The 19,138-nt window shown below is 44.5% G+C and overlaps 1 protein-coding gene across 5 annotated transcripts in view; it reads left to right on the top strand.

Annotated features, from left to right (window-relative positions):
- Window positions 1-18,667, top strand: part of SCHIP1 (schwannomin interacting protein 1) — a 140,462-nt gene extending 121,795 nt beyond the window's left edge. For all 5 annotated transcript variants that reach the window (XM_062212496.1, XM_062212481.1, XM_062212474.1 and 2 more), the window contains 5 exons: window positions 7,773-7,890; window positions 8,856-9,053; window positions 9,936-10,059; window positions 12,835-12,928; window positions 18,031-18,667. In XM_062212496.1, coding sequence (XP_062068480.1) covers window positions 7,773-7,890; window positions 8,856-9,053; window positions 9,936-10,059; window positions 12,835-12,928; window positions 18,031-18,082 — 586 coding nt within the window. In that variant the 3' untranslated portion in view covers window positions 18,083-18,667. The remainder of the gene's footprint in view (window positions 1-7,772; window positions 7,891-8,855; window positions 9,054-9,935; window positions 10,060-12,834; window positions 12,929-18,030) is intronic.
- Window positions 18,668-19,138: the final 471 nt, after the last annotated feature.

The raw sequence follows: 19,138 nt of genomic DNA, 5'->3' as shown, positions 1-19,138 counted from the left end.
GGTTATCAATCCTTAAAATCCCATGGACTCTTAAGCCAGGCTGTCCTCAGAGTCAGATACCAACTTGATGGCCTTGCAGCACGTAACTTTCTGAATCTTTGTGTTCTCATCCAAGTGTGCATGGATTTCAGAAACATTTTGCTCCAAAATAAACTTACCTTTCAATTCAGTTCACCATGAACTTTTCAAAGTCGTCTCATACATAAAACGGGTTCCCAGCGCTTAGGCATGTGAGGGCGGAAGTCAGGTACCTGAAGTGCCTGGCACCCATGGATGCTCAACAATGTATTTCCCAGTGTGTTGCTTGGCAGTTATCTAACCTTAATAAAGATGAAGTTGGCACCTGTGCGAGATGGCTCTTTTATTCCTTGTAGCAGAAGAGGCCTCATTCTGGTTGTCCATTCATGCTAGAGAACATTTCTGTTGAAAATGCATTTTCCCAGCATTAAGATCCTATAATTCCAAATTTAATTACATGAAAGCGGTCATTAGTGAAGGAAATGGATACTGATGTGGAATTGGAACCAACAGCTGTCTGAGGAATGCGAGTATTTATAGCTCCCTAGAGATCTGGGTTAGGATACTGGGGCTGCTGCTGCTGCTCCAAGAAAACGCTGGGCAGGGTAATTCCCCTTTTCTGTTGGTTGCTTAAACCCATGGGGAGATGCCGTGGCCATGTGGTGTTGGGTGCCTGCCAGCCATCTTCTATGTGTACACCTAGAAGGATCCAGAACTAGCCTTAGAAGAGGAAGCAGGAACAGAGAGTTTGTGTATGATTAGAAGAAAACCCAGGGAGGGCCATTTGTCCAGCTGCCTTTGCAGGTGTCTTCCTGGGCTTCTGCTGAGGAAACCAAGTGCCTGAGTCCTGTAAGACATGGGGTAAGGACATGAAGAGACAGGATGCCTCCCCCCACCCCACCCTCTCCTTGGCACATAGTTAGAACCGACCGTAGCTTTTCTAGCTGTCTCCTCCAAACCCCAAGTCACCAAAACCTCCCTTCTGCCTTTCCTTACTCTTTTCTTGAAAAAGATTTATTTATTTACCTATTTAGGTATGTATTTGAAAGGCAGACTGACAAAGAGGGGAAGAGAGAGATAGATAGATGTCTTCATTCACTGGTTCACTCCCCAGATGGCAGCAACAGGCTGAGCCAGGCAAAAGCCAGGAGCTAGGAACTCCATCTGGGTCTCCTGTGTCGGCCATCATCCACTGCTTTCCCAGGTACATTAACAGGGAGCTGGATCAGAAGTGGAGCAGCCAGGAGTCGAACCAGTGTGCCAGTGTGGGATATCAGTGTTGCAAGCAGCTTAGCCCACTGTGCCATGATGCCCACCCCAATTCCCTGCTCTTTCTCTCTTCTTGGCTAACATGTCCAGGTGGCAGAAGTGTTTGTTTTCCTATTTAGGCATGTACTTCAAAAAGTTTTCAGGAAATGGAAGTAAAACACAGATGTATTTGGGTATAAGGTTTTTCATAATACACATTTTCTGTAAATATTCTGAAGTCTCCTTGTATGCATGGATTTCAAAGGTTTTTGCACCCAATTAACCTATATTTCAATGTCATTTTCCATGAACTCTATGAGGTCTCCTCATAGAAGACAGGGAATGTGGACTGCACTTTGAATTCATTTCTCCATGCTCTGTATATCCCACATTTCTATGTATATGTATTATGATCTAGTGCTCGAAGCACTTGGTACCTCTTAGAAGACCTGCTTTTTGTTGCTGTTTCTGCTGCTGTGTTTCTGTTAATATGAGGGTCCTGGACCATAAAATGCCTTCAGAAGCCAACAAGAAACAAATGACTAAAGTAGCCCAGATGGAAAGCAATAAGGAACAGTGCAGACTGTGGCAAACTGGAAAGTGTGTGCCCTGGCCAAAATGTGCCGTGAGTAATAACCACCAGCCTGTTGGTATCATGGAGTCTACAGTGCTCTTATTACCTGATTAATGAATGAGTAAGCAAATGATTAAATAACTCTTTTCTCCACCTTAGTTAGTTATAAAGATCTTTTATGATACATGTGTGTGTGAGTGTGTGTGTGAGTATGATGTGACGTGTATAATATTTGCTGCCACTATTACAAATACTAGTGTTTCTTTAAAGTTCACTCAATTATCATCTGACGTTTTACATACCCCTCAGCAAAAGACAGTAAACACAATAAATTCAATAAGAAGTAGCATTGTATTTTTATAACATTAAATGCTGGAAAGCAAAAACTTTGCTTTTCCTTTCTTCTTCATTTTTCCCAAACAGTAACAGGCATTAGTATAATTCTCGTGGTAAATGTATAGAACAATCAGGAGGGGAAAGAATAGGAAGGGGCGGAGTTTTCAGAATGGGAAAAGGATTTTACAGTTTGTCAAGGAGGATCAGGACCTCATTTTAGCGGACAAGATACCGTCACACTTAAGTTACCTACTGCTTACCCAGATTTCAGTCATTGCCACACTCTTTCTTCATGATGATTCTCAGGAAAATGCAATGAATTTATAGCTACCTTTGGATAGTTACAATCCATATTTTATGCTCTATCCCCTTTGAAATTCTCATGAAACAGAAAAGGTTGGGGTATGAAAATTTGGGCAATTATTAAATATATATAAAAACCTTTGAATAATGCATCAAAGATCCATTAAAATGAATGGAAATAATGTATTTTAATTGTCTAGCCACAAACTATTTGAGGATAGTGAGTAATAGATGGAACAGTGAGGCCAGTGGCTCTCAAACCATGCTGATTGTAGATAGATAATGAGCAATGCATGTTTGAAATCCATAAATACGTGGGAAGTCTCCTCTTGCTCTGTTTCCTAAGGAAAACCATACAATTGCTTTGAAATTATAGCAATTACAAGAACTGTATGCCCTTTCAAATAGTCCTGGCCGACGTGGGTGGTACCTCTAATAAATCCAGACCTGAAGTTAAGTGTAGTATGGGAAGAAAGCTGGATTCAAAAACTCAAAGTGTGGACTGGAGACTTGCTTTGTGACCTTGGAGTACAGTTACTTATAGCCACAGTTATGATGTATAATAAAAAGCCACTCACATCAGTAACATACAGCCGGCTGTAGCATTTTTCTGCTTAGGAGCCTATAGGTCAGCTGGGCAGCTCTGCCAATCTGAGCCAGGCCTGGGCAGGCTTCCTCGGGTGTCTGCAGGAGATGGTAATGTGCCTTTACTACTCGTGACAGGTTTGGGGCTTCAATGGGGACAGCTGGCAATTGATCCCTGTGCCACAAAGTGTCTTGTCACCAGCAGGCCAGCCTGAGGTGACAGCAGGGTTCCTTGGGGGGAGTTGGGGAGATTCACAGATGGGTCACCGTCCCTTCCTTTGCCATTGGTTAGCCAAGAGAAGTCACAAGTCCATAGTTAGGGACATGGACTCCACCTCTCCACGGGAGATGTGTAGAGTCACATTACACAGTGGGTGGATACAAGGAGAGGCTGTCCCAGGTCTGGGGCAAGGCATTGACTTCTCAGGGTAAACATTATCTTGCCCGGAATCCACAGTGATTAGACAGCCCGAGGAGAGAACGGAAGTAAACATACTTTTAAATTAAAATTCAGGGCAACACGTGAAGTGAAGTGAAGTGAAGTGAAGTGAAGTGAAGTGAAGTGAAGTGAAGTGAAGTGAAGATGGGAAGTGGAGTGAGGAGTGGAGTGGAGAACAGTGGGCAGGGAGGAAAATCTTACCAAAGAATCTTAAACTTTTGTGCTTAGGTCTGTGGTCTAAGCCAGGGCTGGAAGATCCCCAATGGTAAAGTCAGGAAACAGCTCAGAGCAGCCTGGTCCCCATGACACAACCCAAGGCCAAGGATGAAACCTCAGTTAACGGTGGCGATTGCCCCTCCAGAGCCACTGACAGCCAGCATTGCTCCTCGCGGGGAGTAAACTGGTCTTGTCGCTGTGCTTTGGCAGAAGTGGCATCTTTATCCCAAATCCTGTTACCACGTGGCTGGATTTCTGCAGTACCCTCTGAGTTGGCAGCGTCTTGCTGCCTGCCCTCTTCCCAGGTCCCCGCATGTGTTAATATGTCCCTGGTATCATAGCCGGAAATCAGCACAGGCGTTCCCTGAGCAGCGGTCATCCTCACTGGCAGGGCCAGGCAGACAGTGCTGCTCAGCAGTGCCCTCACCGAATACCCACCCAGTCCTGACCTAAGCACTGTCACACCGGCACCACCTCCTGTCCTGTCAAGATGGCCAGCAGACATCGCCGTCTGCCTCTCCCTGTTTCTGAGCATTCCCCTCCAGACCCCCGCTCTTTGCACACCATTGGTGCTCTGTCTCTCGGCAGCAGCGTTGGTTTTCCTTGCTGCGTGAGGTTGTGCTTAAGGGAAAAGAGGTTTCTGGGGGAACCAGGGCAGAGACGTTTCAGAAACGAGATCGACAGGCAAGGCTGACTTCCAGCAGCCTTTGTGCTCACTGCTCTGCTCCGTGCTCCTCGGAGCATCGAGTAGCCTTGAACTGGATACCTGAGAATCGTATCTGTACGGAACAAGATAAGGCTGGTGTTTTGTTTTCATCTCCGGCTGGGCTGGAGAGATCCAGGCCAATCAGCCCCCTGCAGCCTGCATCTTGCCAGACTGGTTATCAGTGAGGCCAGACAGACTTCAGAACGGAGCACCGAGAACAGCCCCCCCAACCCCAGGGTGGGGTGAGGTCCGGGTTCCCAGTCGCCTGCTCACTGTTGCCTGCTCACTCTTACTACTAAGGCTTTCAGCAGACCTGGGTGGCCTCACTGAGCCCGCAACCAGGGGTGGGAGCTGCCGCTGCGCTCCCCCCAAAGCCATCATCATCTTAAAACCCGCTTAAAGGCTAACAGCAGACAAATCCTCCTTGAAAGCTGAGCCTGTTTTAAGACGTCTTTACTAAAATCCCCGGGGAAGCATTCGCTGCTGTGTCCTGTCATTCCCTTTTCCTACGAGGAACGTCGTGGTGATTACAGCATAAGGAAGTGTGCATCTGCCCAGGGCCCCGTGGTGATGATGTGGGACTGAGGTCCTATTGCTGCCTGCCACCTCTTTGTCTTCACATCTCACCGAGCAGTGCTTTCTCTGCCTTGCCTCAGGCACGCTGGGTGGGATGGGTGGTACAGGGCTGGGCAGGTCCTTCACCAAAAGGCCACGTGGAGACAGAATAACAGGATGCAGAATCAAACTTCCTTCAGAATCAAAAGGTATCCTCGGACATTGTGACATTTATTGTTATGGTATTCTGGGCTCTTTTCTGTGTGTGTAATCTTGTATCCTATTGCCAGACACTTCTTTTCAGGACTTCATCTACTCAATCGACAGAAAAGGCTATACAATCCTACATTTGGATTTGACTAGACTTTACAATGTACTTAAAAAGCACATTGGTGGGGGGAGCTGTGTTGTGGTGGAACCGAGTAAGCCACAGCCTGCCATGCCAGCATCCCATACAGGTGCTGATTCGTACCCCAGCTGCTCTACTGCCGATCCACCCTCCTGCTAATGTGCCTGGGAAAGCAACGGAAGATGGCCCAAGTGCTTGGGACCCTGCACTCATGAGAGACCTGGATGAAGCTCCAGGCTCCTGCCTTCAGCCTAGCCCAACCTTGGCCATTGTGGCCATTTGAGAAGTGAACCTGCAGATGGAAGGCCTCTCTCTCTCCCTTTGTCTCTCTTTCTCTTGCAATCCCCCCCCCCCACCGTGTAACTCTGCCTTTCAAAGAAATAAAGAAAAATCTTTTAAAATATTGTTTAAAGTTCATAGGTAATGCCATTAAAGATAAATTTATTTTGGTGCTAACAAACTAAATCCATGCATATAAGAAGTCTTCAAAAATTTCATGAAAAACCTGTATTATGAAAAAACTGGATTTCAAACCTTTTTTGCACCAAAGTGAACTTATCTTTTAATTCCCTTTTCCACAAACTTTTTGAAAGAACTCTTGTATCTCTTTTTTATTTGTAGTTTTTTTTCCCCATCCATCTTTCAAAATACAGATTTTTGCATTTTATTAAATGTGGGTTAATTTTATTCTCTTAGACCAACTACACATTCAAGCTAAAATTTGATGGGATCAAAAAGTAACCTGAACATATTAGTTTTTTCCAGAAAAGAAAAAACTCAGTGGAAGAAAGTTTTAAGGAAACAGGTCCCACCCTGTAGAAGGATGCCTCTGTCAGAGAGGTGATGTGGCATCAGGGGTTGCTCTGGTGAAGTGGGAGGTGTTAGAGTGGGTGGCTTTGGAGGTCGCTTTAGAAAGTCACAGCACCTCTAACATTCAGGTCTTCCTTTGTCTAGGATCTGAATGAGTACAAAAGGGAAGAGAGCTGACATTCAGAGCCCCTGACTGATGCCAAGCTCTAAACTCTGTTCTCTTTAAAAAAAAAAAAAAAAAAAAAAAAAAAAAAACTTTTTGTTATTTATTTTGAGAGAGAAACAGAGACAAACCTCTTATTTGCTGTATCACTCTCAAGGTGCCCACAATAGCTGGGGCTGGACAGACCTAAATCAGAAGCCAGGAACTCCATCCACATGTCCCCCATGGATGGCAGAGACCCAAGTACTGGAGCCATCACCCGCTGCCTCGCTAGGGGTGCAGAAGCAAGGATCTTGGATCAGAACTGGAACTAAGATTCAAACCCAGACACTCCCATATGGATAGGGGCATCTGAGTAGCTTGTCAGCCACTGCACCAAACACCTGCCCTGATCAAACTCTGTTAGTCCTTCTTCCAAAACATTGAATTGAGCAGTATTCACCCCATCTTACAGGTGAAGAAACTTGAAGTTCATAGAACTTATATACTGTTCTTAGAGAAAGAAGTGAGGCAGAAGCTGAGTCCACCTGACTCCTAGCACCCTGAGCTAACTACAGCAAAACCTGTTGCCTGCTTCCCCGCCAACCCTGGGTGGGGCTCTCCCTGCTTGTGCTGGGGACCCTGTTTCCTCACTGTGGACAGAGCTGGAGCTTTCAGTCATTACAGAGTCTAACAACAGGTGGCAGTAACTCCCCGTAACAGTTGCCGTGCCTGTGTTAAATCAGGTTAGACACGCAGAGGGCTGAGCCTTTGTGACTGTGCTTCCAGCAGCATCACTCCCGGCGCAGCACTCCGGGACCGGCCACGAAGGTGATGGGCTCCCCAGAGCTCCCTGCCTCGGAGGCCTTGTGTGCGGGAGGCAGCCCGCAGGGCTTTGCAGTGCGTGTGGGGTTCTTTACATTCCTCAGGGGTGAACCTGTGATATTGTTCAGTGACATCAGGAGCTCCATCACTTGTCTTTTGGCAAGCGCCTTAAATAACGCCTTCTTTCAGAGGACCCTATTCTATTTGAGAATAAAAAAAAGAGGAATTTGTATTAAGAGAGCTATGACCGTGGGATGCCACCTCTAGTGAGATTCTTTGGATTGTCCCCTGGGATAGGACCCTTGGTGACACCAGGCAGCCTTATGCGGCTGAGGAGTCCATTCATGTTGACTGACAGGACTGTACACTCAGTGACTTAGCACACTTGAATTGTAGGTCTACTATGTGTTTGGTATTGTGCTGGTTGCTATACTATGCCAGTCTTAAAGCGTTTTTCACTTAACGTGGAAGTTGCATGAAAAATCTAATGTTAGGAAACCCTCTAATAAAAATTGTCATTTGTAAGTGGAGAGTAATAGTGGCCCTCACTTTTCTTATGAAGAACACATAAAACTACTTTCTGTTCACAAACATCAGCGGTCCTTTTGGCTGTGGCCAAGCAACAAATAGCAAAGAAGAATGTGTGTTCTGTTTGTTTCTTCCTAGACTGCAGAGTGGGATGAACCTGCAGATATGCTTTGTCAACGACAGTGGCAGCGATAAGGACAGCGATGCTGACGACAGCAAGACTGAAACCAGCTTGGACACCCCCTTGTCTCCCATGGTGAGTCCAGTGGTCACCAGCCAGTGTGCAGTGTGTGCTTTCCTGGCCATTCAGCTGCTTTCCTGTTGTGAATGTGGAACAGACTTTGCAGAGGTTAACAAAAGAAGCATCTCTTGGAATTGCATGCTCCTAAGATTGGACAATGATTGAAAAATCAGAGTTGTGACTTAAAAGAATACATACGCTTTATTAAAGTGAATGATTACTTTCCTATGAAACCATAAATCAAATATGTTCCAAAAAATTTATCAAGGAGAAAATATGCTGAATACCAATCTCCATTCCCACCATGGCTTAGAAATGTGAGCTCATTCCTTCTGTGTGTATCACAGAAGTTGCTTGAATAATCATAGGTGCTTCTTGGTAGAATTCTCTCCTCTGTGTCAGGAATGTCTGCATCACTCACCTTTCCTACCAAAGACCAACAAGTAGAAACTGTGTGAGTCATTGGATACCCGAGATCCTGAGGTCCAACACAGTGCCTTCACTCGGCAATGAATACTTTGTTGTGTCTGGTCACTTTAGGAAACTTAAGACCCAGGATCAAAGAAGTGTCTCAGGCTTGTCATAAACATGAGGGGCCTTCAAAGGCCCATGGAAGATGCATTATGGGAAAACTATGTATGAATTTCAAGAATTTTTTGTACCCAAAGCACCGTATTTTTTTCCATTATTACATTTTTCATGGTCTTTTTGAAGTACCTCCTGAGGTATATTTTCTTATTAAATATACTGTTGATTACACTATTATTTTTACTGCCCCTTCTGTTGATGTGAAAATTAGATTGTATTGCATGGTAGACCTCTTGTATGTGACTTGAGATTCATCTGGGTCAAATCCAGCAGCCCAAGTTGGAGTGATGGAGGAAATTCAGCCCCTGCGAGGGCCCCAGGCATGTTGTCACCCTCTCCAAGTGATGCTAACTGGCATGGAACACTCAGCTTGCTGTTTTTCCCCTTTGCAGAGCAAACAGAGTTCTTCCTATTCCGATAGAGACACTACTGAAGAGGAATCTGAATCCTTGGATGACATGGACTTCCTTACAAGGCAAAAGAAATTGCAAGCTGAAGCCAAAATGGCCCTTGCCATGGCCAAACCAATGGCCAAAATGCAAGTTGAAGTGGAAAAGCAGAACAGGAAAAAGTCTCCCGTCGCTGATCTTGTAAGCAGCAAACACTGAAGCGCAGGCGGGTGAGGGCTGCCAGTGGTTGACGCTGTCCCAGTCCTTTCCCAGAGTTATGCAAACTGGGGTTTCTCCAAGGCAGTTTGTAAAAAGTACTGTCATTGAGAAATAATGAAATCTGTTTCTTTTCCCTTTCTACTGTATCTTCCACTTAAAGACAAATCAGCAACAGATTTCACGAAAGCAGACTTTGCTCTTGATTCATATCTACCATGTTTGAAGGGGGCAATATCAGCTGTCATGGGCCTATTTCAAAAACCTCTTAGTGGTGGCCAACTCATCATTGCTCTAGTTCTTACTACCACCTTTCAGTGGAGACAGCATAGCATAGTAAGTAAGAGCCAGGGCTTTGGATTTAAGTCCCAAGCTGCCATTGACTGCCATTGTATTCTGGACAAGTTACTTAGGTCTCAGTTTTCTCATAAGATGAGAATAATCACACCTATGTCAGCGCACAGTCATGAGAACTCAACCAGATGAAGCCTTTACAGTACATCCTACAATGCTGGCAGCTGCTATAAAATGATTAAACAGTAGCTGAGGCCATTAATTTTATCCACATCATTGACATTAATTCATGGGCTATAATGATTATGGTTCTCACAGCCTGTATCAAATCACAAGGCTTTTGTTGCTGGTAGTGTAGCATTGTGGTACCAGCAGCATGCAAGTGGTAGGTAATGGAGCATGTGTAGGTAGGGCCCCACGTTGGGCCGGTCACAACCTCAGAAACCTTTCAAGCACAGAACCTGAGTTGCAGTGAGTGAATGAGGGTGGGTCTCCTAAGGGAAAACCAGGTCTTGTGTTCTGTGTGCTTGCAGCTCTGTTCACACCTCTATTTCTTCCGCTTTGTGTCTCCAGCTGCCCCACATGCCTCATATAAGTGAATGCTTGATGAAAAGGAGTTTAAAACCCGCTGACCTGCGAGACATGACTATTGGGCAGCTACAGGTGATAGTCAACGATCTCCATTCCCAGATAGAAAGTAAGTGTGAGATATGCTTGTAATGGGGTCTTAACAGTAAAACAATGGGATGGTGCTACTTTGTTGGTTCAGCATTTCACTGGGTCCCTCCTTTGTGCTTCCAAGGAAAGGAAGAGAATCACAGGCTCTTTTGTTGTTGCTTAGAGATTTTTTTTTTTCTTTAACTGTAAAATATTCAGAGACTTTAGGAGTTTTTCAAGGTTCCAAGAGGTTGCAGGTCCTTTTTACTTATCTTATATCCCCAGCTCCTAACACAGTGCATGTATTTGACTCACAACATATGTTTATAGAATATAATTCAATGATTATGAGTCACTTATTATATAATTATGCCTTCTTCTTTACTTGTGCACACATTTGTTTTAGGTATCATCGTCATGAGTCAAATCAAATTAGGCCTATTTTGTGAGGCTCCGAGTGGTGGGAATTTATTTGAGCAATATGTGAACATTACAGGGTGATGAAGGGGGTGGGCCTTTTATTCCCAGAATGAAGAAGCACCTCTAACAGAAATGTCCAGAGGGCTGTGAGTGTTACTCACTCGAGATGATTGGTCCTGCGAGGAACAGGGAGTTGCTTGGCCTAATCAAAGAACAGTCTCACCTAGACAGTGTGGTTAGGCCACATGTATTCAGCATCTTTCCAGCCTCCGGAATGCATGAATCTATAAACTCCTGTGGACTTACAGACTAAGAGACATGGCAACCAAAGGCACTCAAACAAACCAACTATAAAAAAGCATTTATGAGCCAAGTGGGAAACCTTATTGAATGTTTCATTGAAGATTGGTTGATTAGCTCTAGGTATGATACAGGTATTATGGCTATGTGATTTTGTTTAAAAGTCCCTGTGTTGTAGAGATACATACTAAAGCGGTTAAAGATAAAATAATGTGATGTCTAGAATTTGCTTTAAACTCACTCAGGGTTGGATGTTTGGCCTAGCAGTTAAAACGCTATAAGGGATGCCCACAGCCCATGCTGGAGTGCCTGCCATCCAGTTCTGGCTCTGCGCCTGATCCCAGCTTCCTGATAATGCCTGTCCTGGGAGACAGCGAGTCCTGACCCGGAGAGTTGGGCTCCTGATCCCCAGCTTCAGCCTGGCCCAGGCCAGCCATAGCCATTTTCAGATATTTGGGAAATGGTGAGTGAACCAGTGGATAGGAGCACAGTGTCTCTCACTCTCTCTCTCTCTCTCTCTGCCGAATAGAATAGAATAGAATAGAATAGAATAGAATAGAATAATCCGGTATGAGAAAAAGAAATGTGATTCAAGATTGACCATGTGTTAATAATTGTTTAAACTGGTTGGATCCCAGAGCCCGCTGGAACAAATGAAATGTTTGCAGTAGGTCCGATATGGATGTATTCAGAGCCAACTAAACACATTCAATATTATTCTAAGATCAAGAGAAATGGCTTCACATTTTAATTAAGAAACCTTGGGTTCACAAGATTCTTTTGCCTTTTAGTTGAGAATTACTTATTAGCATTGTTATTCTTTCCAGGCCTGAAAAGCTTTTCTGGTATTTTACCACGAAAACACCTTCCTTAGATTTTTAAATAATAAAATTGCTCTCTAGTCCTTTTCAGGAATAGATGAAATTTTAGACCTCTTTTCATATGATTTTTCTCTTTTTAAAATTGGAGGCTAGTGTGAACTAAAGGCAGGCGAATGTATGGGGAAATTCAAGAGAGAACCCCCTCCCTTTTTTTTTTTTTGGGGGGGGGGGAAGATTTATTTTATTTATTTGGAAGGTAGAGATATATATAGAGAGAGGGAGAAACAGAGACACAGAGATCACCCATCTGCTGGTTCACTTCCTAAGTGGCTGCAATGGCCTGGGCTGGGCCAGGACAAAACCAGGAGCCTAGAACTCCATCTGAGTCTCCCATTTGAATGGCAGGGGCCCAGGTACTTGGGCTATCATCTGCTGCCTCTCCAGGTTCATTGGCAGGAAGCTGGATTGAAAATGGAGTAGTTGGGACTTGAACCAGCACCCATGTAGGATGCCATTGTTGCAGGCAGCAGCCTAACCCATGAGCTACAAGGCTAACCTCTGAGAGAGAACGCTTTACTAGTTCATATGTTTAAGAGGCAGGAGCCAAATTAACCCAATGCACTGACTTAAGAAGATTAGATAGGTTTCTGTCTACATATATTTTATGCCCAATATGAGCCTGAGGCACATTGTCCTTGGCACCCTTGCTGTGCAGATGTTTGAAGGGCTGTTTCTTCAGGTCTCACACATCTGGCTACTCCAGAAGTCTGACTTAGCCCTGGTACTCCTCCGTGCCAGGGAACCGCAGAGCCTATGAGCCTCTCCATGGGACAGCCTCTCCAGCTGGGCGTCTGGGGAGGCACTGGCAGGTGCCAGAGGCCCCTCTCTCAGTGTGGCAGGAGCATCTTGAGAGCGAAGTGCTGCAGACTTGGTTGTCCACTTTTCTTCCAGACAGAATCCCACTGCTGCTAACAAGCTCTTTTCCTAACAGCTGATAGTTGTTCCCCTTGTAAATGGGAACATAATCTGGAGATATTTCTTACTTTGTTCCTTTTCTTCCAGCACCTCTCTGGTTCTATAAACTGGTCATGTTTTTCCACTTGGGGACTTCTGGGCTTAAGAGACACTAATAGGAGAATCTGCATCTTTATGGGAATACCTCTGCTTGCTGTGTTTGGATGCCTGTCCTTTGCGATGGGTCTGTGATACACAGGTGAGGATGCCTGTGTAGTTCCACCTTCTGACATGGCTGTGGTTTCCTGTCTTCATCGCAGGCTTGAATGAAGAGCTGGTGCAGCTGCTCCTCATCCGTGATGAGCTGCACACGGAGCAGGATGCCATGCTGGTGGACATCGAGGACTGGACCAGGTCAGTGTGGCCTCAGCCTCACCAAAGAGGGCAAAGAGCCCAGGGGCAACAGTTGGCTCTGACCAACACAAGGCAAAAGTTTTTAAAAAGTATATTGATAAAACTTAATCTTTTCTTAATGAACATGACCCAAAAAAAAAAGAATTAGCTCTGGAGAGCTTCCTTCTTTATTTCTGTAACTCCCCTGAGCTTTGTTGATATCAGCTGTTTAGACAGAGGGGGCACAGCCAGACTCCCCCTTACCAAATGCATCACCTTGGTTTTTTAAATTGATGCATCCATGGATGCATTGTATAATGTTACCATTAGGGTAAGCATGTCATCTTATCCAAGGCTGGTCGTGTCTTTGTGATGAAAACATTCAAATACCTTCCTTTAGCTTTTTTGAAATACACAGTACATGTATGGTCATTCTCTCGTGCCAGCATAATGCTGGGGCTTATTTCTCCTGGCAAACTGTAACTTAGGACCCATTGGCCAATCATCTGCTTCCCTCCCCACTGTGACCACTGTTCTACTCTCAACTTCGATGAGGTTGGCCTACACAGATTGCACATATGAGTGAGCTCACTCAGTATTGGTCTCTTTGTGCCTGGAGTATTTTGCTTTGCTTTCTGACAGCCAGCCTCCCCTTCTCATGGACTGTCAGCGCATTAGGAGTTCTTATACCTCCACCTAAATCAGGTCAGCAGTTCTGACCCCGGAGACCTTTGCCCTGAAGGACTGTCCCCCCGGGGAGTTGGCCCAAGCCATTCAGTGCTGGCATATTGCCAGCATGTGAGCGCCACATGGCGGATGCCACAAAGCAGCACCAGCTGTTATGTGAGCCAGCTCTTGAGCATCTCTGCCATGCCCAGAAGGCAAGGACCCTGGCATCTTTCCACAGCCCCAGTGCAACCAAATTGTTCTCACCAGAAAACTCCAGGACTTGGATTTCTAGCTGGGCTGGGCTCCAGTCACCTCTCTTAAAGAAGGAAGGAATGCTTACCCCACTAAGGGATAAGGAAAGTAAGCTAAAGTTGGCCCAAGATCTTGCATTTCTTAGTAGTTTTCCTAGAAGGAAATCCCAGCATATGTGTACATTATATATCATGTATGTACATTGTAAAGCATGCATGTAAAGTACATGAAATACTGTAAATAGTCATAATCATATTTATAATTCATATTTCTTAGACAGTGCATGTGAATTCATTAAACCAGAAGACAGAGACAGTCTTTCAGCCTAATGGTTAAGACATCTGCTTCCCATATCACAGAGCCTGGGTTCAGTTCCTGGCTTTGGCTCCAGATTCCAGTTTCCTGGTCATGCAGACTCTGGGAGGCAGCAGGTGATGGCAGGTTGGGTCCCTGCCAGCCACATGGGAGACCTGGGTTACATTCCCAGTTCCCAGCTTAGACCTGGCCCAGACCCAGCCATTGGGGAGTGAACCAACACTTGGGAGCTCTCTATCTCTTGATTAATGAGAAAATAATAATAAAATTAATAATAAGCCAGAAGGCAATAATTGTATTCAATCCCAAGAATCGTATTCAGAGAGTAGAAATCTTCCCAAGGGAAGCCAGAACACTCCTTGTCACAGTCACATCCAGAATCATCCCTGAGAAGCCTGGAAATGTGAATGTTGATGCTGCCCTCAGCACCTGCCAGAGAGCTCCAGCTCAGTGGGAACACTGGCGAAAGTAATTTGCTGAGGATGCAGTGTTAAAAAATAGTTTCGGTAGCAAAACAGATGCTGCAAAACTGGGTTTAGCCTTTTCTTTAAAGACCCATGGACAGCCCTCTGTTTCATGTCCTTTAAATATTACACAGCCTCATCTCTAACCAAACAAAGAGGTGGGGGTGGGGGGTCAAAGGACGCCAGTAAGCCTCCTCATGCTCCCTGAGCAAATTTGCCTGCAAATGAAACACTGAAATCACAGTAACACTCAAATGTATTATTGCCATCTACAGCCATACTGAGGCACTGCACCAAACACAGCAGTGAAACTGATTCTGTTGTGTGAGCCCAATAAATTTGCACACTAATATTGAGTTGATGGGAAATCAGTAGTGAAATAGACAACCAGGACTGAAATTTTCTGAAAAAAATATATATGAGCTCTTTGGTAAGCGCTTCGATTTGCCTGTGTTAGCAGAGACCCTTGCCCTCTCTGTATGTCTAATTCTATATGGCAAGGTTGGCATTTGTCATTAAGGGGGACATTGGGAGCCTTCTTCCCTTTCCTCAAAGTGTTGGACTCATGCTTAGGTTTGCAGTGTATATTTCTGTACTTTTCAAATGGTGTGATCATGGAAATCAGGGTAGGCAGGACTATGCGGTTAAAAGGAAAGGAGTCACAAACTTAATTGCTTATTTATACTTAGAGAGAGGAAGCTGCCATCTGCTGCTTCACTCCCCAAATTCCTGCAGTGGCCAAAGCCGGGAGCTGGGAACTCAATCCAGGTCTCCAGTGTGAGTGGCAGGAACTCAATTATTTGAGCTGTCACTGCTGCTGAAGCTGTAGTCAGGAGCAGGTCTTTGGAAGGGGACTGAGGCTCTCTGATGTTGGACGCCAGCATCTTAACCACTAAGCTAAACACCTGACCCAGGGGTTACAAATTTAAAGGTGTCTTGGGAACCCTTTAAATTCAAGTAATTCTGCAATAGATAGGACATGGTGCCTCTATAATGCCCTTAGTTTGGTGGAGAGATGTTCTATGTCTAGTCCTGGCTACAGAAGTTATCTTATTACCCAGGGTGTGCAGATGAGGGGGCAGGGGCACCTAAATATTCCTAAAGGTCATGATCACAGAGTCCTGTGGCCACATAGTGAAAGGCTGAGAGGGTGGCTATGGGGACTGCTAGGAAACTTGGTTCTCCTCGTCCCTTTACCTGTCCAACTCCTACCACTCCTGGTGTCAGCACCCATCAGTGTTTAATTTTAGAGCCACCTGGAGAGCTTTATAAACTCCCAATGCTTGGGCCCCTCCCCTAGAGATGCTGATATAATTATTAGGGTGGAGGGGGAGGAGGTATCTGGAGTTTTCAAAGCTTTTAGCTGATTCTAATGTACAAATTGGAGAACCACTGATTTAGGTGACCCCTCTTTAGAGAAATACTCCAGACCTCCAGAGACTTTGCTTGCCAACAGTCATGCTCCCTGTGGTGCATTGTCAGTGTAGGACTGTACTCCACCTCATCAGGCTGCACTTGTGGCCTAACAGGACGTTTTCCTAACGGATGACTCCCACACGCAAACACCTGCTGCAGAGTTGGCCCTAAGTCAGTCCATGTTAGCCTATTTCCAGAATATGAGCAGTCACAGGGTGGGTGCGACAGGCTGCACTGGCTGTTACATGAACCAGACCTTGATCACCAAGATCGGATTAGGACCCTCTTCTCTGTATTCTTGGCATCGTCCTGTTCCTACCATGTGGAGCCTGGTCACACTGAGTTCTATGTGTGTGCCATCCCCATACAGTCCCTGAAAGTGGACACAGCACCACTTTTCATTCATTCTCCTGTCCCTAGAGCCTAGGAGGGGGCTTGCCAGATGCACAGTAGGTCCTCATGAGCAATTCTTATTTAAAAAACATCCTTTGGGGGGGTTGAGTACAATGAGTCTTAATAGGATTTTAATGCAAATTACTGATGAGAACCTTTTAGTTTTATGAACTGAAACCCTTCTCCTTTGTTTAAAGTTTTAATGAAATTCACCTTTTTATGTCTGTCTTAGAATAACACTCAACTTTTGATATTTTCTGAGCTGTTTACTGTCTTCTTTTCCTTCTCAGAAAATCCTTTGATGTTTCTATTTGTGCACACACACACATTTTAAAACTGATGAACTGTAATCTAATTAGCTGCAGTAGAATTGTAGCTCACTAGGTAGCAAAATAATTAGTGTGCTGAATTTACTTAAGGGAGAGGCACATGGGCTACATTATGAAAATGACCTAGGTGCTTTGGTCCCCAGGAACAAGACCCTGACATCTGCTAAGAGGGATGACTGTTTAAGGAGTGGAGAGCAGATGTCTTCCCTGAGTAGTTTATTGTCAGATGAGTGTCACCATTTATTTGTGGGCTGCTGAGTGTGGCAAGAACATTGGAGTCACTTCCCTATTTCTGAAAGTATTTGTGGTTTGTCTTCCCTATACCATAGAAAACAGAAATTCAGCCTAAAACCAATGAATTAAACTTGACGTCACTGATACCCCAAGTCTAGGCACACACAGACTATCCCTAAACCCTAATAACAGATGGAAACCACAGCCTTAGATGTTTTTCTCTCGCCTAAATGTATCATTTCCTGTGGTCTTCCTTCAAAACCATTGTCTTTCACAGTCATCATATCCTACTCTCCAGGAAGTACCCATTCAAGTGATGTAAACGGAGCGGCCATTCCTCCTCTTCTGACTGCACCGTGCAGCTGCTGGGCGGGCGTGACTCTGGGCTCACGGGTCATAAGACTTATCCCAACCCACCCCCACCTCACTACCACGATCATGCCCAGGGGATTAATTGGGCGGTGTGGGGTAGGGATTGGGGGACTCATATTTGGAAATTCTTTACCTCCATAAGGGCTTGCCATTGGAGAAACATTAGTTATGTGAGAGGGAACTCAGTTATTAGCCCCAGGTTCTGTCAGGAGCCTTGTTGCCTACATCTTTGTTGAAGCCTCCATCTGCATCTCTACATACGTGTTGTTTAGATAAAGTAGGCACTCAGCCCCGTTTTAACTTCCTGTCGGCATTTATTTTCTCTCTGCTGTCTCCGTGATTGCTGTTTGTCCCCTCAGCACCGGGATCAGTGCCTGCCTTCTAGAAAGCACTTGTCAAATGTGTGTTGATAAAAATACCCAGGACACTTCACTCTTTTCATTTTTAAACACAGCACTTTGCTTGTCAAAGGGAGTGGCATCTTTAAATCTCAGGTTACTCCAATAGGATACCAGTAAAAGGCATTGTGCAAATTATAAAACAATTAAAGGGGTAAGTAGCTTGGATAAAGTACTGTTTCCTAATCCCCCTTTGAGCAACTCTGAACCTCGGTTTGGAGGAGGGGCAGGCGGTGGGGCTGTTTCCTCCCACTGCTCAGTGGCTGTTGCTCATTTTACAGACATGCTGAAAGTCAGCAGAAGCACCTGGCGGAGAAGATGCCTGCGAAGTGAGGAGAAGCCGTCCAACCGGAGGACACGCTAGAATTCATTTTGCTTCTGTGGTTGTAAAAATGCTGTTGCTAAAGGTGGCGCAGAAACAAATATCAGTGTTAGTCATTGATAATGTCTGAAGCTTAATGTCCAGTGATTGGCCTTTGCTTCTTAATTTATTTTAATTTTTTACTTGTGCCACTTAATATCAGGCATTTTAATAAAATATTGTTACAAAAAAATGTACAGTACTTACACCATCACAAATCATGGTTAATCAGAGAGGGTAGTTTTAAATTTATTTTTATTTGTTTTAGAGATTTTCAGTTGGAGCAGTATTTTACCATTGACTACTTTCATTCTTCACTGTAGTTTTAAAGAAGAACTGTAAATGACGGTGCTATCCAAGTCAAAAAATACCTGCCTGCCTCCTAGTGAAGTTGTAGCTCCCGTAATATATATATTTTAATCAGTTTTCAACATTTTGTGAATGTTGACTACCTGAAGTTCATTTTTAGATGTGCTATTAACATTCTGTTGGATTCAGAGGGTTCCTTGAGAGTTTTATGTATAAATATGTAAAATAAAAATTAAAACTTTGTTTCATATGATATGTCTTTTTGCTCACTAGCTGTTGCATCTACTCATCAGCCATCAGATAAAATAGAATATTAGAAAAACCAGTGACAGTCACACATGGATTTTATTGAAAATGAGAGGCAAGGCAACCGATCAGGACCGACTCCTTACCAGAGTGTGGCCCCCAACAGCAAGTTACACAGCTTTTTATAGTATTCTGTCCACTAGGGCTCACAATTTCGAACCCCTGGTATGCAGTGCACAATAAAAAAAAAAAAAAAAAAAAAACAGAATATGGTTGTAAGATAACAGTTAACAATAACAAACCCAGGAACAATAACAAACCCAAGATATGGTTGTAAGATAACAGTGCAGTGCAGGGCCCATTTCTGTCAACTCAGGCAGAACACTCAGGTTGTGTCCTTTCTCAGTTCCTTGGAATTTGGGCCTGCATCGTTTCACAAGATACACCCTCAGTCATTAGCAAGCAAAGATAGT

This window comes from Lepus europaeus, chromosome 2 (assembly GCF_033115175.1).
Source record: "Lepus europaeus isolate LE1 chromosome 2, mLepTim1.pri, whole genome shotgun sequence".
NCBI classification, from domain to species: Eukaryota; Metazoa; Chordata; class Mammalia; order Lagomorpha; family Leporidae; genus Lepus; species Lepus europaeus.
Note: the sequence above shows the minus strand (reverse complement) of the source record. Positions and strands in the feature narration are given on the sequence as shown.